The sequence below is a fragment of the Eretmochelys imbricata genome, chromosome 2 (genome assembly GCF_965152235.1).
Source record: "Eretmochelys imbricata isolate rEreImb1 chromosome 2, rEreImb1.hap1, whole genome shotgun sequence".
NCBI classification, from domain to species: domain Eukaryota; kingdom Metazoa; phylum Chordata; order Testudines; family Cheloniidae; genus Eretmochelys; species Eretmochelys imbricata.
In genome coordinates this window covers 204819939-204846496 of record NC_135573.1, presented here as the reverse complement: position 1 = coordinate 204846496, position 26558 = coordinate 204819939, and the positions used below count along the sequence as shown (strand labels likewise).

The 26558-nt window shown below is 41.4% G+C and overlaps 2 protein-coding genes across 3 annotated transcripts in view; one reads left to right on the top strand and one right to left on the bottom strand.

Moving 5' to 3' along the window:
• Positions 1–1473: 1473 nt before the first annotated feature.
• FKBP14 (FKBP prolyl isomerase 14) lies at positions 1474–13416 on the bottom strand. Of its 2 annotated transcripts, none has more exons than XM_077811330.1 (4): positions 12811–13416; positions 10270–10421; positions 7213–7340; positions 1474–2883 (listed from the first exon to the last, which is right to left on the bottom strand). In XM_077811330.1, exons 1-4 carry the CDS (start codon positions 13005–13007, stop codon positions 2725–2727), a joined length of 636 nt encoding a protein of 211 aa, XP_077667456.1. In that variant the 5' UTR covers positions 13008–13416; the 3' UTR covers positions 1474–2724. The 2 variants fall into 2 exon arrangements, with proteins under 2 accessions (XP_077667456.1, XP_077667457.1); XM_077811331.1 differs by lacking the exon at positions 1474–2883 and adding an exon at positions 3121–3201.
• Positions 13417–13936: 520 nt separating this feature from the next.
• Positions 13937–26558, top strand: part of PLEKHA8 (pleckstrin homology domain containing A8) — a 33428-nt gene continuing 20806 nt past the window's right edge. The window contains exons 1-3 of the mRNA XM_077811329.1: positions 13937–14023; positions 24714–24830; positions 25835–25990. Coding sequence (XP_077667455.1) covers positions 13984–14023; positions 24714–24830; positions 25835–25990 — 313 coding nt within the window. The 5' untranslated portion in view covers positions 13937–13983. The remainder of the gene's footprint in view (positions 14024–24713; positions 24831–25834; positions 25991–26558) is intronic.

Below are 26558 nucleotides of genomic sequence, written 5' to 3'. Positions count from 1 at the left end.
GGATTGGATGCAGATACAAATTTTGTATCTGCACAGGGCACTATAAATTAACATATCTTAACTGACAGACTGTAGTGACTAGGGCTCCATTCCTGCACATGCTTAGCTTTAAGAATGTGCATAGTCTCACTGGCTTCAAGTTGGACTTCTCCTGTGCGTAAAGCAGGATTGTGGCCCATATGGTCTAGAAGTCACAAGGGGAGAATTCTCTCCCTTGTTCCAGAAGAGCAATAGTTTGAAGCATCAAAAGAAGGCAAGACTGACAGCTCAGGGGTGAACTGCACCTGTGATCTCTCCTGAAGCCCCTACATGTGACAGACCTCTACCTCAGTATTACCAAACACCAAATGTTCAAAAATCATGAGTAGGCTCACCAGAAATCATGCAATTGGCTTTAAAATCCTGAGATTATGTAAAAATAATAGATTTGGCGTTTTTTATTTTCCTTCTGCTTTCTAAGTGTTTAGGGTGCATCAGGGTCACATTTTGAAGCTTTTACCACAGTCACGAGGGCTAGAAATTTAATTTTTCTTTAAGACTGAAGGCTGAAATCATCACATATCCACTTGACTCTAGAAGCTGGGGCTTTAAGGAAAACAAACGACAAAATCATCAGAGTGGGCAACATTGCTACGTGCAGTCTTCACAGAATGGAATTCAGTTCACCCCACTTTAGACTGGATCATAGGCTACAATACCCTGCATTTCCCATCATCCTGCCATAGTTACAGGGTGAGTGGTACTTTATACCTTCACGAGTGCACCCCTCACATGACAGACTCTTATCTTCACCTCTCCCAAGTGGAACCCTGTGGTTCTACCACTCTCACCTGGATCCTGGAGTGACAGCCCCTGTTTCCAGCCATATTAACACAAGATACCCAACCGTAATTGGTACTTGCAAGCAGCTTTCCTCAGATCCTGTAACCAGCAGCTGAATGATTAAAGTGAGACTCTAAACAGCTCCTTTCAAATAGACAATTTGTCTGTTCACCCAAGAGCAGAGAAAAGGGTTAAAGCTACAGAAACTCTGTATGCTTAGGTCTTATTTGGAACTCTTAGCTGCCTTTGACATTCCACTGGGCCTGCATCCCAGTCTGACTGCTCTTCACGAACAGCCCTGGACCACTGAAGCCCCCTCCTTCTCTAAAGAAAGACTGTAATTGTTTAGTGCCCCTTTTATCTTAGGACCTGAGCCTTGGTGAACCAAGTGTGCAATTTTGCCTGGCCCCTGGAAGCAGCATCTTCCCAACTGATAGCCCAGTTCCCTTAACTCCCATGAAGTCTTTTCTTGTCGGTGGCCATTGTTTTGTTTCCTGATTGCTCTTCCTAAGAGCTCCTTTTGGTTTAACTCCTCAAGACAAACTAAGCAATATCAAGCAAGTAAATATAACGTTAAAAAAAAAAAAGAGAGAAAGATCTGCCACTTGCTCCATGACAATGTAGCACAATAAGACGTTCATGCCTTGAACATATTTTTCTAAGTCACTTTATTGTTTAAAATTTCAGCACACTTGATCTTCAATTTATTTTTGTACCGCTCATGAAATACTGCAAGAACCATACTGCACTGTAGAGTATACACCTCTGCAACTCTAAATACTGATTTCCCCCTCCAGGGGCAATGTAAAAAAGACAAAACAAAAACCTCAAAACTATTTAAGGTAGTGACAGGAATTGAACCAATGCGGGTGTCCTTGTGACCACTTCACTTCCTCTCAGGCTACCTTTTCCCCTTATAGCTAAGCAACTTGAAACTTGAGCATTCAGCCTAAGGCATATTTAGTAGGTCAAAGAAAACGTGGTCTCTCTGCATCAATGCAAGTTTCTTAATTCCAATGCATAAGATACTTATTAGCATTGAAAGTTTTCCATTTAGAAGGGTAGGTGTTGTGCTGTAACTTGCTATTTTTGAGATATTTGTACACATATCCCTTCCTTCCCCAACCCAAATGGAATGTTAATAACTGACAGTTCAAATAAATAGCAAAAATAACTAGCAACATCTAACTCATACCTTGGTTCTAGCGCATATCACTGAAATAAATATAAAATGAATCATTGGTTTGTTGGGGCACTAAAGAAGCTTACTATATTTATAAAAATAAACCAGGGGAAGACAGTAATTTTTCTTATTCTGTCCCATGTAGATTACACTATATTGCTACAGCTGAGAAGGCTCATAACATGTCACACCTTTGTAGTGTACCTCTTTTTGACAGCTTCAGGAAAATTAGTTGGCACTTCTTTTTTTGTGCTTTTCAAACACAGATTTGCAAAAGAAAATAATGCCATATAACTGAAGTCACTGATTTAAAATTAAACAAGCTTTGTATTATTAAAGAGAGAGAGTGTCACCTGAAATATATATAGCACAGAAGAAGGAAATGCAAGGCCGATAAAGGACTGGATTTTCCTTTTAGGAAGTTTGTTATATGGCAAGTTTTTGTTTCATAATGCAAAATAAGTTAATACAAAATAAGGGTTCATACAACAAAAACCACTATTACTGCATAAACCTTTTCAACTGCTGCACAAAAAGGCTTAATTTCAATACCTAAAAATAGTTAAAACATTTTGGATCATCAACAGACAATCTTTTGAATATGAAAAACAAAGTGTTTCTTCTGTTCCGTTAGAAACTGTCAGCGCCAAACACTGAATCAAAAATGTTACAAAACTTGACACTATAAGTTGCTTCACAGAAAATTCTGCCAGGCTTCTCTACAGCTCGTCATGCTTGTATGTGAACTCCCTGGCAGATATAAATCCATCACGGTCTTCATCTTCTTTATCAAATATGTCGTCAGCCAAAACATCATGATAGCTGTCATTTACTGGTGCTCCATGATTTTCAAATTCCTTCTTCAAATATGCTTTCACCTGTTGGGCAAGATAGATTAATAGTTTTTAGGGCTGTCAAGTGATTAAATAAATGGTATTCTATTATTAACAGTGTGATTAAGTGCGATTAATTTTTTAAATATTTTGGATGTTTTCTACATTTTCAAATATATTGATTTCAATTACAACACAGAATACAAAGTGTACAGTGATCACTTTATATTTTTATTACAAGTATTTACACTGTAAAAAAACAAAAGAAATAGTATTTTTCAATTTACCTAATACAAGTACTGTAGTGCAATCTCTTTATCATGGAAGTTGACTTACAAATGTAGAATTATGTACCCAAAAAACCTGCATTCAAAAATAAAACAATGTAACATTTTAGAGCCTGCATGTCCATTCAGTCCTACTTCTTGTTCAGCCAGCCACTCAGACACACAAGTTTGTTTACATTTGCAGGAGATAATGCTGCCTGCTTCTTGTTTACCATGTCACCTGAAAGTTAGAACAGGCGTGCTCATGGTATTGTTGTTGCCGGCATCATAAGATATTTATGTGCCAGATGTGCTAAAGATTCATATGTCCCTTCATGCTTCAACCACCATTCCAGGGGACAGGCGTCCATGCTGATGACGGGTCCTGCTCAATAACAATCCAAAGCAGTGCAGACCGACATGTTCATTTTCGGCATCTGACTCAGATGCCAACAGCGGAAAGTTGATTTTCTTTTTTGGTGGTTCAGGTTCTTCAGTTTCCGCATAAGAGTGTTGCTCTCTTTTAAGGCTTCTGAAAGCATGCTCCACACCTCGTCCCTCTCAGATTTTGGAAGGCACCTCAGATCCTTAAACCTTGGGTCGAGTGCTGTAGCTATCCTTGGAAATCTCACATTGGTAACTTTGCGTTTTGTAAAATCTGCAGTGAAAGTGTTCATAAAATGAACATGTGCTGGGTCATCATCCGAGACTGCTACAACATGAAATATATGACAGAATGTGGGTAAAACAGAGCAGGGGACATAGAATTCTCCCCCAAGGAGTTCAGTCACAAATTTAATTAATGCATTATTTTTTTAACAAGCATCATCAGCATGGAAGCATGTCCTCTGGAATGGTGGCTGAAGCATGAAGGGGCATATGAATGTTTAGCATATCTGCCACGTAAATACCTTGCAATGCTGGCTACAAAAGTCCCATGCAAATGCCTCTTCTCACTTCTGGTGACATTGTAAATAAGAAGAGGGCAGCATTATCTCCTGTAAATGTAAACAAACTTGTTTGTCTAGCAATTTGTAAGTTGCACTTTCATGACAAAGAGATTGCACTATAGTATTTGTGTGAGGTGAATTGAAAAATACTATTTCTTTTGTTTATCAATTTTACAGTGCAAATATTTGTAATAAAAAATAATATACTTTGATTTCAAATACAACACAGTATACAATAATACATGAAAATGTAGAAAAACATCCAAAATATTTAATACATTTCAACTGGTATTCTATTTTTTTAAACAGTGTGATTAAAACTGATTAATCGCGATTACATTTTTTAATCACGATTAATTTTTGAGTTAATCGCGTGAGTTAACTACGATTAATCAACAGCCATAATAGTTTTAATCATAAGGCTTTATTAAAATTCAGTTAATGGAGAAGAGACAGGCCTAGGAAAAGGAGTACTTGTGGCACCTTAGAGACTAACCAATTTATTATAAGTCTCTAAGGTGCCACAAGTACTCCTTTTCTTTTTGCGAATACAGACTAACACGGCTGCTACTCTGAAAACAGGCCTAGGAAAAGCTATCATATTTGTTATGGGTGTACTAGACAATAAATAACTACTTCCCATTGTCACTAAGGATATAAGCTTGTCTGATAGATTTCTGCAGCCTAACTCAGAGAAGATAGCAAGGTCTTTGGTATCAAAGAGAATAAAAATAGTAGGCACAAATCATCATAGCTTTAGGGTATATGCCAGAAAAAGAGCTATGAAAGTGTGTCCTTTAAGTTTGTCTGTCTGTACTGTAAAGTGAATATAACTAAAGAATGGAAATTTTTGGCTTCCAGTTATTTAGAGAGCAAAATAATTTCTCTTGCTCACAAATATCAGACGACAGTATAAGATCCACCTAACCGAAAAAAAAAAGAAAAAAGAAAAGAAATCAACCTCAGATCTTTATCAACTTGTTAGGTTGAGTTTCCACACCAAAATGTATTTGGGAAACTGTCCACTACCAGCATTTATTGCAGGAACAGAAATCACTATATTAAAAAATTATTCTGACACCAGAAGAACCCCACAATAAAAATCTTACGTATGAGACATGCATTTAAAAATTACTTAAACTCACTGCTGGAACATACCTATGCAGACTAGTACATTTAATTATTCTGAGTGACAACTCAATCCTCATTCAGTTGTTTGAAGTTTATCCATCTTAAATTCTGAGAGTTCTAAACCATATAACCTTCTACTGAGGTAGAAAGATATTGTAAATTAGGTAATTACAGATGACTTACCCTACAATACCCAAAATTTGTTTAGGATTGAATTAACACCAAGCCAATGGGTCATATCTTCCAGGTTTTAAAATCTCTTATCCACATCAATACACTGCTTTGTGGCATTTGTTATGGTAAGTCAATAGGCATTAATATATTGATAATTTGCAAGGCTGGCTAACACGGTGCATTAGTGAACTGGATCAGTCTTTCAGCTCTAATTCCTGTCCTCGACTGAAAACAAAAAAAGGAGTTTAGTGGTCTCACCTAGCTCCCTAATGTTCCCAAACTTTTTCCCCTGAGGCCCAGCTGTGCAGCTGCAATAGGCATTGTGGCCCACTATTAACATGCATCCATCAGGGAGAGGGCACTGCAGGGACCAGGGCCAGTGAGAGGGCGAAAGGGCCAGGCAGGTGCCACAGCCAGCCCCCACCAACACGCTCCACCTCAGCAACATGCTGAGTGCCTTGAGCTCATCACCCGACAGCCCTGCACCAGTCACCCACATAGCACCCTGGTCTGCCTCACACGCTCCGACTGCCCGGGAACAAGGGAGGGCTTGGGAACCACCAGCATCAGGCGGAGGCAGGTGCTCGGGCCAAGCCCATCTGTTACCACCTGGACAATATCGTGATCAGGACCATCAAGGTAACAGCAGCAGCGCCAAGCCCAGCCCTAGGGGTGCTATGGGGCTTATACTCCAGGATTCCCAACAGATACAGATTGCAGGGTGCAGCGGCTCAGAGCAGAAACAGCTGCGAACCCTCTGGCCTCCTCCAGCCACCAGGGGAATCACCACTTTTCAGACCGGCCCCTTCTCTTCGCCCTCTGCCCAGTGGCTCCGCTTCGCCCTCTGCCACCCAATAGGGCACTGGGCTGTTCTGGCCCTGGGTGGGGGCCATCATCAGCTGCCACTCCACCAACATATAAAATTTTGGGGGAGCAAGGCAGCAACAACCCTCATGCCCCCACCGCCCCCAAACTCCACCCATAGTCAACCACCTGGGACTGTGTTGCGGCCTACAGTTTGGGAACCCCTGCCCTAATGGATATTTTGGCTCATCACAAAAGATACATCGTATAGCTAGTACACACTGGTGTAATTCAATAGGAAGGGAACAAGTCTGAAATAGCAGGCGAGATCCAGGACAGGATTGTTGTACATGCAGAAGCCTGCCTGGCTAGAGTTTTTGATTTTCAGTGTAAAATAAAATAAACCACCACTTAAATATTCTTTAAACACAGATGATAAAACTAAGTGTTGAAACCTACAGTTCTTTCCACCATTAAGTTCTATATTAAAGCAGAGTCCCAATTAGAAGAGTGGCCAGCAGAGGACGAACAATGTTGAATGCTTTGTCCTTTCAGGAAGGTCACATGATGAAGTGCCATCGGATATTGGTGTTACAGCAGTAAGATTTGAAATCCAAGTTGTGGTACAAAAAACCTCTGACAAAGGTTTAAAGTAATTTTTTAACTTCTAAAAAGTTCTAAGTCACACAAATTAATATAAACATTCTAAGTGGTGCAAACCACACTTAAAATGGGTGACAGGAGGATGGATCACTTGATGATTACCTGTTCTGTTCATTCCCTCTGAAGCACCTGGCATTGGACACTGTTGGAAGACAGAATACTGGACTAGATGGATCTTTGGTCTGACCCAGTATGGCTGTTCTCATGTTATGTTAACCTAGGCCTCCATCCTGCACCTATGCACGTGAGCAGTATCTATAGACTCAAGGCCCTTTCCTAGCACTAGCTAGATCAAGCCATAGTGCACTAGACCCTTTCTTGACAAATATCAGATTTTACTTCAACCTTTTATGAAAGGGAAGAGAGTAGCTAGTTAGCACACTCACCTCATCCTTGGATAGCTTCCAGTCATCATTAAGATCCATCTGTTGGAATGACTCATGAGATCTTGGTCCACTTCTAATTTCTAGAAGGTCAATGTTGAATATCAGTGTGCTCTCAGGTGGAATTTTTCCTACCAAAGATGTTAAACATTGAGACAAATTAAGCATTACATTCAGTACCTTAGAAAGTCCATCAATATTTGGGCAAAGTCTTCTATTAATCCAGTTTCATTAAAGTTGTTTAGGATTGCTGGTGACTGAATTAATAAGGATTACTGTATGTGTAGTAGAGTGAAGGTATGGATTTGACCCATTCAAACTGTAGGTGGCCTCTGATCCTGCTGAGAGTGAAACATATGTGTAACTTTACCATTGGAGACAGGTATGCATTTAAGTCAATCCACAAACATCAAGTGTTTTGGGAAGACAAGGTCCTTGGATCGGTCAGCCTCAGGCAGCAGAGCGTAGATCAAGAGGTACTTTTGTAAAAGGTGGTCTCTGTACATCCGATGAAGTGAGCTCTAGCTCACGAAAGCTTATGCTCAAATAAATTGGTTAGTCTCTAAGGTGCCACAAGTACTCCTTTTCTTTTTGCGAATACAGACTAACACGGCTGCTACTCTGAAACCTATCTTGAATGGGGATTTAAATTAGGCTGACTGTGGACAGCACCAAAGGGTCGCAGATAGGACAGCTGAGGATAGCCAGAGCCTAAGAAAGCCCTGGCCATGTTCCCTATATCATCAGCAGAGGAAAGGTATCACAGGACTGCTCTACGCTGGGGTGATCCTCTCATTGCTGGCTCTAGGGCTGCAGCGCAGAATCCCAACCTTTTAAATATGTTGCTGGTTAATCTGATTGGACCTGTGTGCTCAGTGTACATGCACTAAGTGAATTACTTCATTTTAGATGCTTGAATAGGCTGCTCGTTTTCTGATGGCGACACAGAAAGCAGTCCACTTTTGGCTCAAAATGGTTGGAATTTTTAAATTTATCACACACCGGCTTTATCAACATTTTATCTTTTAGCATTTAGGTTAGTAAGTCAGTAAGATAATTTAAATGATTAACATTTTAACATGATTAACGTTTGAGGCACACAGCTATCAAAAGCACATTTTCATCTTCGGCACACCACTTTATTTTGTGACTGCTGTGCAAAGCCTACAGAAGCAGAATACACATCCTTGCTTTTGTTCCCCAGACTACAGCCCCCTGCCCTCAACACTATCCTCACAGCTCTGAAACAGTTTCCTCCATGTCATCTCTTCTACTACTTGCCTGATAGGGTGCTAATGATCTCCAGAAAGCTCAGTAAGAGAGATGCTAACAGCCTTTTAGCATGTGCAAGTGAGTAGTGAGTCTTGGGAATACAACTGAAAGGGGACAGTGAGTGGGCGGTGATTCTTCTTAGGGTTACAGGAAAGAGTACAAGGGTAGCACCAAGGATGGAAGGCCTGGGGACAGCATGTGTGCATTGGGGAAGGCAGCATGAAGAAAGAAAATGGACCGGTTATTCCACATACCTGCTGAGTGTATTATTTGAAAAGAGCCGTAGGCAGGCACACACTTTACAAAGTTTTCTGGAGCAAACCATTTCTTATGGCAACTGGCAGGTTTGTTTAATTCTACAACAGGCCTTTAAATATACAAAATAAAGTCGCACTGTATGTATTGACAATTCTTCCTTAGAAGTCTGGGGGCTAGCTCACCACTGCCTTGTTTCTTAATTATTTACACTTGTGCTAAATAAGTGTGCATAAAGTGGCACCAAGTGAAAATGGTAGCATTTGACATCCTTTTTGTGTAGTTATTTACATCTGGGCACGGTAGTAGAGAATTAGGTACCATGGTTGTCCTGCTGGCAAAAGACTAGCCAAGATGCATTAATTTAAATTACATGCTAAAAGCTTGCTTTGCTTCTTGCATCATTTCTGGAAGACAAAAAACAGTGCTTTTAGAAAGCTATAATTGAAAGTTTTATTTTAAGGGAAAGTGTGTTTAGTTGCCCTCCACCTCTTGCTCCTCCAGTTTTGCCAGAATACACACACACAGTATATGGAGTCAAGTATTCCCAATTCCTAAACTAGTTTTGTATTATGAGAAGGCATAGTAGGAGAGTTAAATTTCCTCAGAGAATACTTACTCCATCTGTATTAAAGGTCACACATTGCCTTAGATCCACATGACAGGCAATCCACAGTGACGCAAGTACTTAGCCCTATTAACTGTTCAAATAATAATTTTTTTTTTAAAAAAATCACAATGTTGTAGCCTAACAGCTAGCTATCTCCAGTTTGCACTCTCTTGTCCCAACGAGACATATGGAAGTATTTACCATCTTGGAAAGTGAAAAATCACTGCTAAAGCTTGATAAAATGAGGCAGAGCCACATTACCACCACCAATTCTGATAAATCAATCCTACAGCAGAGAGACAAGTCTTTACAGTGGATATACATACAGCGGTGCTAGGGTCTGGTCAGTCACACCACACCTTGCTGAAGAAGTGCAATTGCTGACTTCCATTCAGGGCAGGCTAAATGGTGGAACAATTAAATGCCTCTTTGTTTAGCAATAGCTGAAACAATGGAAACCCCCTTCTCAAATACAAGGCCATATACAAGCCTGGGCAATGGCTGGGATTTCCCAGTGGTCTAACAAACAGAGAGGCAGAGGACTGATGTGATTGGAGGTGTGTATCAGCACACTTGCCATAGAAACATACTGAGAAGGCAGCAAGGAAGGCCAACAGCTAGACGGAGAAGAACTTGACATTGAGAAAGAGCTAAGGGAGAGAGTTTTTGGGTTGAGTGCTGGCTGGAAAGAGGCTTAGATCTCCTGCTGCTTGATTCCTGTTGTGTTCAGGAAAACAGGACTTTATGTACATTCTTTCTAAAGAAGAAGGATTGCATCAAAGAAATGTCTAACTCCTATCAATTTCTCTTCCTAAGGGAAACAACCTACAAGACCTCAAAAATCTGTTAACTACTTAGGACAAAAGAGGTAACAATACAGGTTTAGGAATGCATTGAGCTTGAGGAGGATTTTAAAGTATTACCTTTCCCTTCTTTTCCGTAAGCAAGGGATGGAGGAATAGTTAGTTGTCGCTTTTCTCCTACACACATATCCTTCAAACCTTTGTCCCAGCCTTTAATGGCTTCCTTTATGCCAAGTGTAAACCACATAGGTTGACCATTGTTATGCTTGTGGCTGAAAAAAATGGAACAAAATATTTTAGTCCCTAAACTGTTTAGTATGTCCAAGATTAACCGTATCCTAAGCTGAACAGGCTCATACTGCAGAGTTACAGAATTAAACCCCTCAATAATAACTTGGCACCTCTTTAGTGACAACAGACCTAGACCTTGCACTTCTAAAGCATAGAAAAAAGCAGTGAAATTAAAAATAAAAACAAAACCTCACCCTACACATGAAGATGTCGGTGGCTAGAGCCAGCACATTTTCTTTTTATGCTGGAAGCAGCAAATCTAATAATTTGTATCTCTGATCACTGGTTTCCGTTTAGTTACTGATCATTGTAGAAATGGAATCATACGGTTAAGAACACACAGTCTGATTTGATGTATTGATTAGTTGGTAGACAATAAAGCCTGAGATTTGTTTCTGAACCTTGATAGTAGATTGTAAAATACGTAGTATGTTTAAAAGTGTTAACTGTGTTTGTCTTTTGAAATAACCACGTCAGGTAGAAACTCTCAGAAGCCAATATGAGCCAACAACACTACACAATAGATGTGTAAGTTTAGCACAGAGGAAGTAAATGGATTCAGGGAGAACTTTAAGTTTAGATAGGTAGAATGTAACCCCTCCCTTCCAAACTGAAATGTGGCTAGTACACCAGGGTGATAACCACTGTACAGCATGCCATAGGATTCCTAGACACCAATCCAACGCTCTTAAGCACGTGACTAATCACAGTCATATTTAACAAAATGTTTAGAAAAAATTAAAGTCAATAAAATTGGACTGAATTCAATCCCACTGACTTCCATGGGACTTAACATGTGCTTAACTTTAAGTGCATGTTCAAATACTTAGATCTGAATGGGACACTTGCACATTTCAAATAAAGAACATGCTTAAGTACTTTGCTGAAATGGTGCCTTAGCAACTACAAGACTCAGGACCTCTACTTTAGGTATTATTCAGAAGTCACTGCTAGCAGCTCAGTGCTGTTGTGTACGATGATGGAATATGAGTTGTAGTACTACAGTATAAAAAAGTGCCTCAAAAACCACTTTATATAGCATATAGGTTTTCTACAAGGTCTCCCATCCAAATAGTGACCAGGCCCAATCTTGTTTAGTTTAAACATCTAAGCACTTCAGACCTGTGCAGGTAGAATCTTTCTTAACCAGTACAGCTGGTTGAAAACATTGTGAAAATTTGTCACCATTTTCATAGATATATTGTTTTTAGATGATTTTTCTGACCAGCTGTATTTACCAGATACTGAAAGAAGACACTTCAAAAAATACAGAAATTAGTCATCAGTGAACAATTTGTTAGAGGGAATGACAAACATTAATAAAATTCCTTTATCTGTAAGAGATAATTGGTCAAAATTTACTATTTGGTGAGAGATGTTAGTTTAGACTGATCTGTAAAGAAAGAACAAGCAGTCTGTACTAGCTGGACCTCTTGTAGAGAACATATTTTGGACCTAGCCTGCAAATATTTAAGCATGTTCATTGCTTCTCATCGCCATAGCATCTGACTTTCATGTAAACTCAGTATCAGTAGTGAAGCTGATTTCATGGAATTTCTGGCTCTTCTCCCTTTTGGGGATAAAATGTCTGTTTAGAAATAGATTTTTTTTTTTTGGTTGATTAGTTTCAGGGATGGGGGAAGGGAGGAGAGGGGAAGAGTGATGTTTAGATAGAAGATGTCAATGTCGCAATTATCACTTTTCCTGTAATGGAAATTACTTTTTAAAGTGAAAGGTTCTGCAGAGTTTCCTAGAGATAGATTCTGGATTGGCACAATCTCCTTTGGAAACTTGTTCTATAATCAGATGTCCTTTTCTGCACATGAGAAACCCCACTGAGCTACTCTAGACTATTTATGAGCATAAAGTTACTCATACCTATATTTGCAAGATTGAGGCCAATACCTGAATCAGCCGCCCCCACTCCCTGTAAAAAAACAAAAACAAAAAAAACCCCAGTTGCTTAAGGCCACCATCCTTCAAGGGGTTCCATGAGGGTCTGTCTGTGTGGAGCAATTTGGATGTTTAGATAGTTTTATTTTTGGGTCTTCATTGGAAGTGAGGGTGAGGGGGAAAGAAGCGCGGAAACAAAGATCACATCCTTAAAAACAAGTATATTCCATCAGTTATATTGCAAGAGAAGGAATTAATGAGGGACACTTTATTGTTAAAATGAGTATATTGGGGTATGGATATTTTGATGGGGTTTAGCTGTTTTATACATATATCCTAGTGCCATGGAGGTTAGGCAATCACTATCCACACCTACTCTTTTTTTAAAGATCACCAAAATTGCCAAGAAAGCTTTAAGCCAGCACCTAATCTCTTAGCTACATGTATTTATCTTACATGCGTGAAAGAGTTACTTACGTGGAGTGAAACATTGAACCGTCTTTTTCCAAGTAGCCTTCATAATGCACCAACAGCATATCCCCCCATTTGGTTTTCCTCTGACAAATGAATGGCTTATGGAGCACCTCAATCTTCACTTCTGCTTCTGGGATAAGAGCCCCAGTCACACAGGTAACAACCACACAGAAAAGGGGAGCCCCCCATGCCACCCTCATCCTTGAGTCACAGCAAAGGCTATTTTCTCAAAAAGAAAAAAAAAAATCTGGATGAGGCATGCGTAAAGGAGTTTTATACAGCAGGGAGCAGGGAGCCTCACCGCGCCCTCTCCTGGGTCAGTTCCATTCAGTGCTTTTCGCAGCCGCCAGCACGAGAGGATTCGGTCGTCCCTTGCCCAGCGACGCGGCCAGGCGCTGAGTTTTGCGGGGCACTTACGGCAGGTTTCGCTGTAACTGACTCGGACTTCGGGCTCCCCGGGGGCTCCAGCCCCCTGCCGAGGTGGGTGGTGCTGGGGGAAGAGGAAGGAGCCACCTCCACCCTCGGCTCATCGCTCCCCGGCAGCAGCCCGCAGACGTGGCAAACTCACCCCAAAGCGGGCTCACAACTTCAGCCGGCGGCCCCAGCCCACAGGAGCCGGGCTCCTCTCTCTCCGATTGGTTCTCTCCGAGGGGCGAGCCATAAAGTGGCGCTATCTATTGGGAGGCAGACCTGTCTGTCTTCCCCCCCGCCCAACCGACAGCCAGCGCCGATCAGCGCTCGGAGAAAACGATTGGTGCTCCCGGAAGAGAACGTTCGTGGACAATCCGGCCTTGTTGGAATCCTCACACAGTTGAATCGGCTCCCGTGCGCCTGCGATTGGGTGGCGCTGTTGCCGGAGCAGCATTCTTATTGGTTCCCGGAAGCCGCTGCCTTTGGGTGTTCTATCTGCTCCCTTCCCGAGTCCGCGTACGCTGCTCACGTGGTGGCTCTTGGGGGGTGGCTGGGGCATGCGGAAGGCTTTGGTTGTGCGCTAGAAGCGTAGTGCGGGAGGAGGCAGGGCGGGTCTGCCTGAAACAAGCCCCAGGATGGCCCTGGGTGTCGGTGGCTCGGCGGTGGGGCGCAGGGGGTGGTTGACGGCTTGAAAGGTCGCAGGGGCGGGAGAGGGGGGGTGTTCCCCTGTCCCGAGCAGAGCTGGATGGGGCGGCCCTTGCCACCATGGAGGGGGTGCTATACAAGTGGACCAACTATCTGAGCGGTGAGTGCCTTCCCCCCTTCCTCCAGCCCCGCGAGCCGTGCCTGCCCGGGGCAGCCGGGGCGGGGGTGGTGTTCACCCGGGACGCGATTCTGTAGGTGCGGGAGTGGCTTTGGGGGACAAAGGAGCGTGTTGGATCCTGCTGACTTCTAGCCGTAGGGGTCCCAATCGTTCCCTCACTCGGGAGAGCCAGGCTAGCCGCTCCCGCTGAATCGGGAAAACCGAACCCTGGCACCTCCCAGCGAGCATGGGTGTTGTCAGACCCTGAGTCTGGCACGTGGACCCAGACATCATTTGTCTCCCAGCTAGTGCAAGAATTCCACAAAAACACATACCTGGCGCCCGGGTCTTGTCAGGTCCAGCAGTATTTTAGCCGTAGACATCTAGATTTTATTGCATATATGGAGACCAAGGGTACCAACTTCACCATAAAGATCCAGGAACTGGTACAGCCTTGATCCTGGCGGTTGTACAGCCTTGTATTTCTAATGCAAAAAAAAAACCCGCAAAAACAAATGTTGCTATTTTATGGCACCCAAAACCAATAGACCCAGATACCTAGGGCTGCCAGCATTGTATCTTAAAAATAAGAGACTGTTTTCTTAGCACCCCTGTTTCTCCCATCCTCCTGATATTATTATTATCCTCATTAATCATAATAATAAGCAGTAATACTCACCTCCATTCACCAGAGGTATTTCTTGCTGATTTTTGCAGTACTCATTAACTCCTGAATTTGTTGTACAGAGGTGGGGAAAAAATAAGGGACATCCCTAGTAATAAGGGACTTGCCAGCCTTACCTATAACCCAGACCATAAGTGCTGTAAAAATCCAGGTGTGGCACTGGAGTCCACATGGATCTTGGCTGTCTTTAGCCACAAACTCCAAAATGTACAATCTAAATAGAAAGCCATTGTAGCAGCCTCAACTTTATTGGCAAAATCTGCATCTGGATGCAGCCCAGCCCCAGTCTAAAGCTGGTGCCCTGAGATTTACATAGCGGTCTCAAGGATTTAAATACACATCTTCCACTGAAATGTGCTTAAAATTAATGGACGAGCTAAATCCTCTAGACTGTTTTGGAAATCTCAGTCAAGAGCTGATTGACTAAAACTACACATAATGCGATCATCTACTTTTGCTAGATGAGATGGGTCCCATTTCTGTGTTCTGGTATAAAATTAGGCTGTATCTAGAAAAGTCAAGAGGTTAAGTTTTGTTTATTATAGCTTCATTAAAATACAATGTACATAGATTTATCTGGTTTCAGAGTAGCAGCTGTGTTAGTCTGTATTCGCAAAAATAAAAGGAGTACTTGTGGCACCTGAGAGACTAACCAATTTATTTGAGCATGAGCTTTCGTGAGCTACAGCTCACTTCATCGGATGCATAATGTCTTCTGCAGCTTCCACGGTATGCATCCGATGAAGTGAGCTGTAGCTCACGAAAGCTCATGCTCAAATAAATTGGTTAGTCTCTAAGGTGCCACAAGTACTCCTTTTCTTTTTGCGAATACAGACTAACACGGCTGTTACTCTGAAACCTGTCATTTATTTGAGCATAAGCTTTCGTGAGCTACAGCTCACTTCATCGGATTTATCTGATATGAAAGGACACATGCTGTCTACAGAATTGTTAACCCCAAACATTCAAAAATCCTGACTCAGGCCCCTTAAAAATAATAATTTTGGCTTGAAAAATCAGGAGTTTTTTTTTTTTTTAATTTAGTTTTGAATTCTTTTTATTTTCCCTCTTGAGTTTTGAGCTGTTAGGGTCACATTTTCCAGTGTTTTTCAGCAACCATTAGGGCCAAACACTTTTTATACATTTAAAAAAAAAAAAAAAAAGCTGAATCTGTTGTATTTATGGTGGTCCAGAAACTGTGGCTTTAAGAAAAACTCCAAATAATGTGAGATTCACAATAGAATTTTGAGAGTTCACAGCATGAGGTCTATCTACAAAGTTAAATTTTGAGGATCTAAGTGGGGAAAAAAATAGGCAATACCTGCAGGATCCTGGTCTACTTGGATTTTTCCCTGGTGCCAGGATGTACCAGGTGCAGATTTTTATGGTGAAGTAGAAACGCTTTGTCTCCATTTATGCAATAAAATCTAGAGATCTGTGGCTAAAACATAGCTGGAACTGATAAAACCCAAGTGCCAGGTACGTGGATTTTTTTGTGTTTTGTTTTGTTTTTGTGGTGTTCTTGCACTGGATTGTGATGGGGCCTGAATTTTTCTGGTTAAGTAGCTGTTTCTGGTAGAAGCAGCTGTTGTCTACTTTGATGGTAGAGTTTGGGAATTTGAAGCCAAAAAAATGTACTGAGCTGTGATGCCTTGCAATTTGAATTTTTCAGTTAAATTTGACCAACTGCATTTCTTCTCTATGTAGCCAGTAGAGTTTTAGGATTAGTTGGTTGTCTGTGTTTTTTGTTTGTCTGTTTAATCCCAAACTGGATCCTCTGGGATCCAGATGTTGGATTCGTGTTCTTGTGCTACTGCACTAGATAGCAACTTGATTTAGGTTTATTAGTGCACTAGGAGATGCTACACTTGTTCCTCTCTTTAGACAGACTTTTGGAGGTTGGGTTGAAAATTGGCAGGATCCAGCTGAGAGATGTTCTCCAGTGCTATTGTCCCTCTGTGCCTCAATTCCTCCTCAGTAAAATGGGGACAGTAGTACTTGTCTACCTCACGAGGTTGTTCAAAGGATACATATATTAAAAAGACTGAATTGCTGTGGCATCTCTCATATAAGAGAGAGGTTTGGAGTTGGGATACATTAGGGTCCAGATTTTTCCATTGAAATAGGAGCAGCTACATTTGTTTTCTATTTGGATTTTACAATCTGAGACTCAAAATTGCCATGTGGAAACAGCAAAAAAATTGCTATGATCCTGCTGGATCCAGGTTTTTGCATTGCTTGGGACACATTAGAGTCTATGATTTTTTTTTTTTTTTGGTGCTGTAGGAGCTGCTACACTTTTTTTTCTGTTCATTCCATGGAATTTGGGGAATGAGGGCCAAAACTTGCAGGGCTCCAGTAGGTGATAGATCTGGGTTTTCATGTACTGTGATATGCCAAAGACAGAATATTTTAGTGCACTCAGATCAGCTAGACTTGTTGTCTGTTTAGGAAACTGAGGCCAATCCAGGTTTTTACAGTGGTCATACTCTGGGATGTGTCAGGATTTGAGTTTCTTGGTACAGTAGGAACAGCCAGACTTCTTCTCTAGTTTGATGGGACTTGTGGCCAAAAATCTGCAGGATCTATCAGGATTGAGCTAGATCCAGACTTACTTTAAAACACAAAATGAAACAAACTAATTGAAACACACCTGAATCAAAATCCATTTTCATAAAGAAGGGAGATGCTTTGAAAATCTCAATAAAACTAATGCAGAATGAGGGCGTCTCCCTTCTCTAGGCGTGTAAGACTTAGCAAGTCTGAGTACCCAGTGGGCCCACACAGAGAGGGAGACTGTGATAGATGGTGGTGTAATTTTCTCTTTAGTGGCTATGCCAAACCCTGGCCCTGCTACTGAATTTCACAGGTCAGTCTCATCAGTGCCTCTTCTTTTGTTATTACTTAAATTATAAATTCATAGATTCATAGATATTTAGGTCAGAAGGGACCATTATGATCATCTAGTCTGACCTCCTGCACAACGCAGGCCACAGAATTTCACCCACCACTCCTACAAAAAAAAAAACCTCACACCTATATCTGTGCTATTGAAGTCCTCAAATCGTAGTTTAAAGACTTCAAGGAGCAGAGAATCCTCCAGCAAGTGATCTGTGCCCCATGCTACAGAGGAAGGCGAAAAACCTCCAGGGCCTCTTCCAATCTGCCCTGGAGGAAAATTCCTTCCCGACCCCAAATATGGTAGTCAGCTAAACCCTGAGCATATGGGCAAGATTCATCAGCCAGATACTACAGAAAATTCTTTCCTGGGTAACTCGGATCTCACCCCATCTAATAGCCCATCACAGGCCATTGGGCCTATTTACCATGAATATTTAATTGCCAAAACCATGTTATCCCATCATACCATCTCCTCCATAAACTTATCGAGTTTAATCGTAAAGCCAGATAGATCTTTTGCCCCAACTGCTTCCCTCGGAAGGCTATTCCAAAACTTCACTCCTCTGATGGTTAAAAACCTTCGTCTAATTTCTAGTCTAAATTTCCTAGTGGCCAGTTTATATCCATTTGCTCTTGTGTCCACATTGGTATTGAGTTTAAATAATTCCCTCTCCCTCTCCGGTATTTATCCCTCTGATATATTTATAGAGAGCAATCATATCTCCCCTCAACCTTCTTTTAATTAGGCTAAAAAGCCAAGCTCCCTGAGTCTCCTTTCATAAGACAAGTTTTCGTTGAGACTATGAAGTATTTTTGTTCTGTATTTGTAAAATGCTGAGTAAATTTTCAGTTGTGAATAGTGTTTCTGTAATAAACAATGTAGTGCTACAGAGGCAATATATAATGGGTATAATGTACCAAACAGACAAGTTCCTGTTACGCTGTAAAGTGCATAACCGTATAATACAACGCTGAACAAACATGGAGTGGGGTGTGGCATTTACAGATTGATTGCTTCCAAGAAGAGGAGAAGTAGAACTGTGACATGAGAGCCAGCAGACTATCCTTTCATAGAAAATCAGACATTAGAGATGGAGAAAAGAGTTACCTCTGCTAATACAGGAATTTGCCCTCCAGTACATGTTCCGCTGCTTTATCCAAACTAGATGTGTTGCATAGTGTAAATATTATATATAAAATGTGTGCAAAATATGATGGGACCCTGAGTACAACAAAGATATAAAAGTGCATAACTGTTCAAATCTTTTTCTATCTTTCTATACCACGAATCTGTAATACTTTGTTTCATATGGTCCAAGATCATATGAGACATTCATGGAAACAGCAAGCTTATTTAAAATATTTGAAAAAGTGTGCCTTCCTTTTCTCTCCTAAAGAGAGCAGAGGATGGAGTCTGCTGGTGGTCATCATCTCCAGTGATAATGTTTCTATCACTGACACTCATGAGAGAAGATGAAATTTGCCTTGAAGTTTTTCCAATGTCCTAACGAGTGGTTCCTCCACTGTATTTTAATTTTCAACGTTGTGCGTTTTTTTTTCCCCTGAAAACTTCCTTCTCCCATATATCCAGTTTATCAAAGATAATACAAATGTTTGGGCCCAGTTCTCAACTGCTGATGTAATGGATACACCTGCAAAAACCATGCAAGCAAAGTATATACACCTTATAAAAGGATATATAGACTCTCATTTACTAGGTTTGAACACAGAGGCAGGATCATGTGGTCACACTACTTGTGTGAACAATGAGACCATTCCTGTCTTCCCTCACCCTGCCAATTTGAGAGAGTGGGAAGCCCTGCACAATTTCCATTGAATTATTAAACCTAATACTAGGTGGTTATACCTTCACAGGGTTTTTAGAAACTCTAACTAGTCCTCTCTAAACACCTACAGAGGGAGGTATTAAATATTGGAGGCACAGAGAAGGAACTTGTCTGAGGACACAAAGAATGTGTGTGATTATCTCTTGATAGAACAGGATGTGATCCAGGAACTGAGTCCATTAAATTAGACCAGGTCTTTCTATCTAATGTGAATCAGACCTACTAAATGTGAGCTGACATAGATTCTGAAACACCATGCTGACATACACAGCACCAGTTTGATTCTTGACTGACAACAATCAAGACATTTTCTTTTTGTATTAGTTGGTTTGAGTAGGTTAGATGAAGTACACAGTGGTGGTGCACTGAGGCTCAGATCCTCAAAGGTATTTAGGCAACTAATTCCTGTTGACAGCAATGGGAGTTAGGTGCCTAAATCCTTTGAAGATTTGAGCCTGAGTGCTTTGGAAGCTGATTTACATATATGTCTGAAATAGAGCCATAGCCCAATGTTTGTCTTAGACCTAGTTTACATCTTAGAAGTTACTTTTGCTGAGTCTTAAGAGACTGACTTGTAAAAAAAAAAAAAAAAAAAAATAGCCTGATTTCAGACAAGACTTCTATAGGGTGAGTAAATTACCATTTATTATGGAGTATAAACAGCCCATAAGGAAGTACATGCTGAAGATGGGAAGCACCTTCCTTTAATTATGTTGGTAATAGCTTGGTACTTCCAAATGTTCTTTCTACTCAAATTCAATTAACTTCACACCTTGAACATGAGAAGTATTTTACTTGAGATCAGATTGCCAGAGTCTTCGTGTCTTAACTTGTAGATTAAAAAGTCTTCTAAATCAGAGATGGCAAGTACTGATTACGTCGACTGGCCCATGCGTATACAAGCACAGAATTATTCTCTGCAGTACCTTTTCTAGCACTTTACCTAGTCTCTTAACAGTTACATGTGAAGTAACTTCCACCATTTCCCTTAGGAAAGCTATGCTGCAGTCTAATGCTTGCTCTCAGACCTTTTCCTGGTATGTAAATGTTCCCGTAATTTAATTTTATAACTCTTAATTATACCTTGTTGTACCACCCCTAAATTATTCCTCTTCCTTGAAATGATACACCCTTCAGATACTTGCCATGGTTAATCATGCTACACTGTATCAAATATAGTTATCTCTTTGAATCTTTCTTTGAGTCATTCCCTCCAATAAGCGTTACGGCTGTTGCCTGAATTCCTTTCCGTTTGTCTGATTTTAATATGCCAAGACCTAAAACTGAACAGCAAATTTCAGGCTGAATATAAAGTTCTAAATCACCTTTTTTTTTTTTTTTAATGCCATCATATTACGTTGAAACTTGCATCTTAATAAATTCATTTTTTTAATTAAAACTTCAAAGAACACTAACTGATAGAGGCAGATTCTAAATACATAGGCTAACATTTTCAAAAGTGTCTCCTAAATTTGGGTGCTGAACTTAAGACACCTGGTGCCTGAGTTTTCAGAGTGCTGAGCATGCGCCGTTCCAGTTGACATCAACCCCTTCAGAGAATGGCAGAGACTTGATTTTTTTTTTTTTTCCCCCATCTGACCCAGGGGAAAATTCCTTCCTGACCCCAGACATGGCGATCAGTTAGATCCTGAGCACATGGGCAAGACCCACTAGCCAGACACCTAGGAAAAAATTCTGTGTGGTCACTCAGAGCCCTCCCCGTCTAGTGTCCCATCACCAGCTGCTGGAGATATTTGATGCTGGCAGTTGCAGATCGGCTACGTGCCATTGTAGGCAGTCATCATAAACTTATCAAGCTCAGTCTTTAAGCCAGTTAGGCTTTTTGCCCCCACTGCTCCCTTTGGAAGGCTGTTCCAGAACTTCACCCCTCTGATAGGTAGAACCCTCCTCTAATGTCAAGCCTAAACTTGTTGATGACCAGATTATATCCATTTTTTTTTGTGTCAGCATTGGGGCTTAACTTAAATAACTCCTCACCCTCCCTGGTATTTATCCCTCTGATGTATTTATAGAGATCAATCATATTTCCCCTTAGCCTTTTTTCAGTTAGGCTAAACAAGTCAGGCTCTTTCACTCTCCTCTCATAAGGTAGATTTCCATTCCTCGGATCATCTTAGTCCTTTTCTGCACCTGTTCGAGTTTGAATTCACCTTTCCTAAACATGGGAGACTGATAAGTGCCCAGTTTATAGCAGAAATTCTTGTTGTTAGTCCCTAAGTGCATGACCTTCCACTTTGCACTACTCCATTTCATCCCATTTCTATTACTCCATTTCAAGGTCGTCCGGATCTTTTTTGTATGATATTCCAGGCCTCCTCCATATTGGCTGTACCTCCCAACTTTGTGCCATCTGCAAATTTTATTTGCACACTCCCATTTTTTGTGCCAACATCATTAATAAAAACATTAAGTTTCCCAAGACCAATCCCCCAGGAACTCCACTAATAACCTCCCTCCAGCCTGACAGTTCACCTTCCTGTTTGACCAGTTGTAGTCTCCCCTTTAACCAGTTCCTTATACATCTTTCATTCTCATATTAATCCCCATCTTCTCCAATTTAACTGATTTCCCACATGGAACTGTATCAAATGCTGTACTGAAATCCAAGTAGACTAGATCTACTGCATTTCCTTTGTCTAAAAAAATCAGTTATCTTCTCAAAGAAGATCAGGTTGCTCTGGCACAATCTACCTTTTGCAAAACCATGTTGTATTTTATCCCAATAACAGTTTGCCTTTATGTCCTTAGCTACTTTCTCTTTCAAAATTTGTTCCAAGACCTTACATACATCTGAGGTCAAACTAACAGGTCTGTAGTTTCCTGGATCACCTTTTTCTCCTTTTCTTAAGAATAGGTACCATATTAGCAATTCTCCAGTTATGGGGTATGACCCCCCCCCCCCCGAGTTTACAGATTTATTAAAAATCCTTGCTATTGGGCTTGCAATTTCATGTACCAGTTCCTATAATGTTCTTGGATGGAGATTCTGTCCACCTCCCGCATCCTCCCAATTTAGTCCCATTAAACTGTTTGAGCTTGACTTCCACCTTGGATGTGGTAATTTCTACTTCCATTAGCCACCCTGCCACTAGCCCTAAGATCCTCATTTCTCTCAGTTTTTAATAAGGGTAAGTATTTGTTTAGGTGTTGGACCATGCCTTGATTATCTTTAATCTCCACCCCATCCTCATAGTTTAGCGGTCCCACTTCTTCTTTCCTTGTTTTTCTTTTTGTTTATACGACTATAGAACCTTTTACTGTTGAGTTTAATTCCCTTTGCAAGGTCCATCTCTGCTTGGCTTTTGGCATTCTCACTTTTCCCCTGCACTTTATGACCTGCAAGAGGTAGCTTTCCTTGCTGATCTATCCCATCTTCTGTTCCTTGTAGGCTTTCTCCTTTCTCTTAATAACCTGTTTGAGACGCGTGCTTATTCAGCATGGTCTGCAACTCTTCCCTACGAATGTTTTCCCCTTGCTTGGGATTCAGGCTTCAGATAGTTTGTGCAACTTTGATTTAAAGTAATTGCAAGCCGCTTCCAAGATTCATATCCTTGAGTTCTTCAGTGCAGTCCACTTCCCGAACTAATTCCTTTACTTTTTTTCCCAAGTTTGCCGTTTTGAAATTTTGCACTTGCTCAGAACTGAAAACAGAGGAAGAGGTTTCCAGGGGCTCCTAGGAAGTGAATAATCTACGTTACAAAACATTTTTTTTAAATGAGTGACTTAAAGGTATATACAAAAAGAACAGGAGTACTTGTGGCACCTTAGAGACTAACAAATTTATTAGAGCATAAGCTTTCATGGGCTACAGCCCACTTCTTCGGATGCATAGAATGGAACATATAGTAAGAAAATTTTTTTTATATATATACTCACATACACAGATAAGTTGGAAGTTGCCATGAGAGGCTGATTAGTTAACCTAAGATTAGTTAAGTACTACTTGTCTGCAGGCAGCTGTAGCTGTTGGCCACAGGACTGGGGCCCCTTATGTGTTCTGGGTAGGTTTTGGCGGCTGCCTGCAGGAGCCTGCCAGGGCTGAATTAGGGGGACTGTGGGAGCCTTCCAGGGCCCAATGAGGAACCGAAGAGTCTGCCAGTGGGAAGGCAGCTAGTGGGAGGGAGAGGAGCTTTTCTCAGGGGGAGCAGGTGGACAGGAGAGCCAGGGCCTGCATTTTTTGCATACCCATTTTGTATGCGTTTAAGGTAAGCAGATTTTTAAAAATGTAATGGATGGTCTTTTGGTTGTTATTTCTTAAAACAAACCAACAAAAACAAGCAAACCCTCATGATTTTGGGGGTTCTGGCTCATGATTTTTGAACTCTTGGGATTGGTCACACTAACTTCTTTACATCAATACTGTTAGAAGTAAAAGTAAACATGGTACCTGATATTAACCTTTAACAGTACAAATAAATTGCTTACTGACACTGTCCTCTAAAATGAAAGGCCAGAGAAGGTATACGTGCAGTATTCCCCTTCCTGTGCATCTCCACTACTTTTAGTATATGTGAGACCACAAATTCCTTTCTCCATTGGCATGTGAAGTAACTGCATAAACTAAAGGGGCCAAGAGGACTTTGGATCGGGGGGCCAGTGGGCTATGGCCCTCCCACTTTTTACCGGCTGTAAGGGTGAGGGGCGGGGCCTCTGGAAGGGGGTGCGGCCTCGGGGGGAAAGGGAGCAGGTGGGGACAGGGCCACAGTTTGGGCACTGGTGGCCCCCCACTTTTATGGACCTTCTGCTGTTCCTGCTTTGGATGCTTTAAAAATGCCAGACCCTCAAAATAACTCGTACATGTTAAAGCAGTGGTGGGCAGCCCATCAGGGTAATCTGATTGCAGGCCACGAGACACTTTGCTGATTTTGACCGTCTGCAGGCACAGCCTTTAGCAGCTCCCAGTGTCCAGGAACGGCAAACCATGCCCACTGGGAGCTGCGGGGGGCCATTCCTGCAGATAATTTCTTCCGCTAAATGTTCTTGTCTGATTTTCACCTGCATCTCACGAATCCAGCTGGGCTGTAGGAAAGGCCTGTAATTGCTGCCAAAGGCTGCTGTGGTAAAGCTCAGTAAAAATCTCTATGGAAATGAGGTTAATTGACCTTTAACCATCTTGAGTATCTCCTGTTTGGGCTTTCCTTGTATAGATTCCCACAAAAAATCCACATCGTTGTTGGACTAAAGAAATGTGTGTTCTATGAAAGATTAAATCACTGAGAAATGCAGTTTTGCTTTGCAGGCTGGCAGCCTCGATGGTTTTTTCTCTGTGGCGGTATCTTGTCATATTATGACTCTCAGGAAGATGCCTGGAAGGGTTGTAAGGGAAGCATCCAAATGGCCGTGTGTGAAATTCAAGGTAACTAAGGAACTTTAGAACCTCCTGCGCAAAATTCTTCTAATTCTTTACTCCCTTATGGTTCTTAAATATCATTTTTTGTGATCTGACATGTCTTGTATCATGACTTCTCCTCCTCCTTCCACTCCCATAGCACAACATGAATATAACCTCTATTAAACTTTAAATAAAGAACAAAGCATTCCAAGAACTTTTGTGTGCAGCATGCCCATCTAGTATGATGGGCATGCTGCATGTTGGCATAACACTTCAATTTCTTTTGTGAGCCATGGTGTAGGGGCTCACAGGTCCAGCTAAATCTTCCCTGGCACAGATCTAAAGCAAGAAAATCCACTGTGACGGTGTAAATCATGAACAAACTTCTGCACTTCAGCTCTTATTCCATTAGGAGTGAGCAGACTAGTGACAATAATTGAGGTATAACTATAGGTAGGAAAACTGAAAGATGGACAGAGATACAGACTTGTTGGAGGAGGTTGCCTCAAAACTGCCTTTCGCAGCAGAGAGAGTGTTCCCTTTTACCGACCATCCCGCACGTGTATAAATTACATAAACGTGTCATACACCACGTCCCCTCTTCCATTTTTTTTTTTCTTTCTCTCTCCCTCCCTTTGTTTTGTACTTTTTTCTCACTGTATTGTAGCCAGCTGGACATGACTGAGAATTCAGCATTGCTCTTTTTTTCTTTTGTTGTTAAAGTGGAAGGGATTCCTGTTTCATGGCATGGAACATTCCTTCCCCCAGAGGCTCACAGGTTAAACTCACTAGCCTGGGTCACAAAATGGCAAGTTGGAAAGTTTTTTTGACTGTTGATAACTAGCTTTCTAATATTATTTGACCTCAAGTTTTCCCCATACACTTGCAAGAATCCCAGTATTTTTCTGTTGCAAAGTTAGGATGGGTTGGCTGCGTGGGTGTGAGGGAAAGCATGCACCATACTGGAAGGTTTTGACTCAGAAACCGGAGGGTTTCAATTCAGTGACTTTAATCTGTGTTGCTCCTAGTTCACCATGCAGATAGTACTCGGATGGATCTGATTATTCCTGGAGAGCAGTACTTCTATCTGAAAGCCAGAAGCGCAGCTGAGAGGCAAAAGTGGCTGGTTGCACTTGGAACTGCCAAGGCCTGCTTGACAGACAGTAGGACACAGAGAGAAAAAGGTAAGAACATTCTCTCAGAGCTGTGTCTATCTGGCATTTCTAGCTTTTTTGAACAATGCATTTTTTACTTGTTCTTTATCTCCCCATTTTTTCTAGGAGTTTTGCAAATAGGAATGGTAAAATCTGTACTCGAGCTAAGGTGTCCAAACCTGGGCAGGGGGCTTTCGGCACCTCTGAAAATCAGGTCTAATCAGAGATGTAGGACCTCGACTCTAATTCTGACTTTGAACATTGTGATCTTGGTTTATTTTACATTATGAAAAAACTAATTAATCCCATCGGCTACTTAAGCCTTCAGAGACCTCCTGTGAGAGTTAAATAGGGAACACCCAGACTTTGCAAAGGAATGTCTTAAACACACATACACACGCTTACTCTAAGAATGCACATGAGACTCAGGCTGTGTCTACACTGCCACTTTCAGTGCTAAAACTTTAGTCATTCTGGGGTGTGAGGAAACACACCCTTGAGTGACAAAAATTTTAGCACTGAAAAGTGCCAGTATAGATGGCGCCTTATTGCTGGGAGCCGCGCTATCCTGGCGATAAAGCAGCAGCGCTGTGACATG

Bases quoted from the DNA above. Each gene is read 5' to 3' on its own strand.
- FKBP14 (XM_077811330.1), bottom strand. From the start codon at position 13,007: ATGAGGGTGGCATGGGGGGCTCCCCTTTTCTGTGTGGTTGTTACCTGT. The intron at 10,422-12,810 runs GTAAGTAACTCT...CATTTTTTTCAG, and splicing joins GGTTCAATGTTTCACTCCAC to CCACAAGCATAACAATGGTC. The intron at 7,341-10,269 runs GTAATACTTTAA...CATCTTTGGTAG, and splicing joins TTACGGAAAAGAAGGGAAAG to GAAAAATTCCACCTGAGAGC.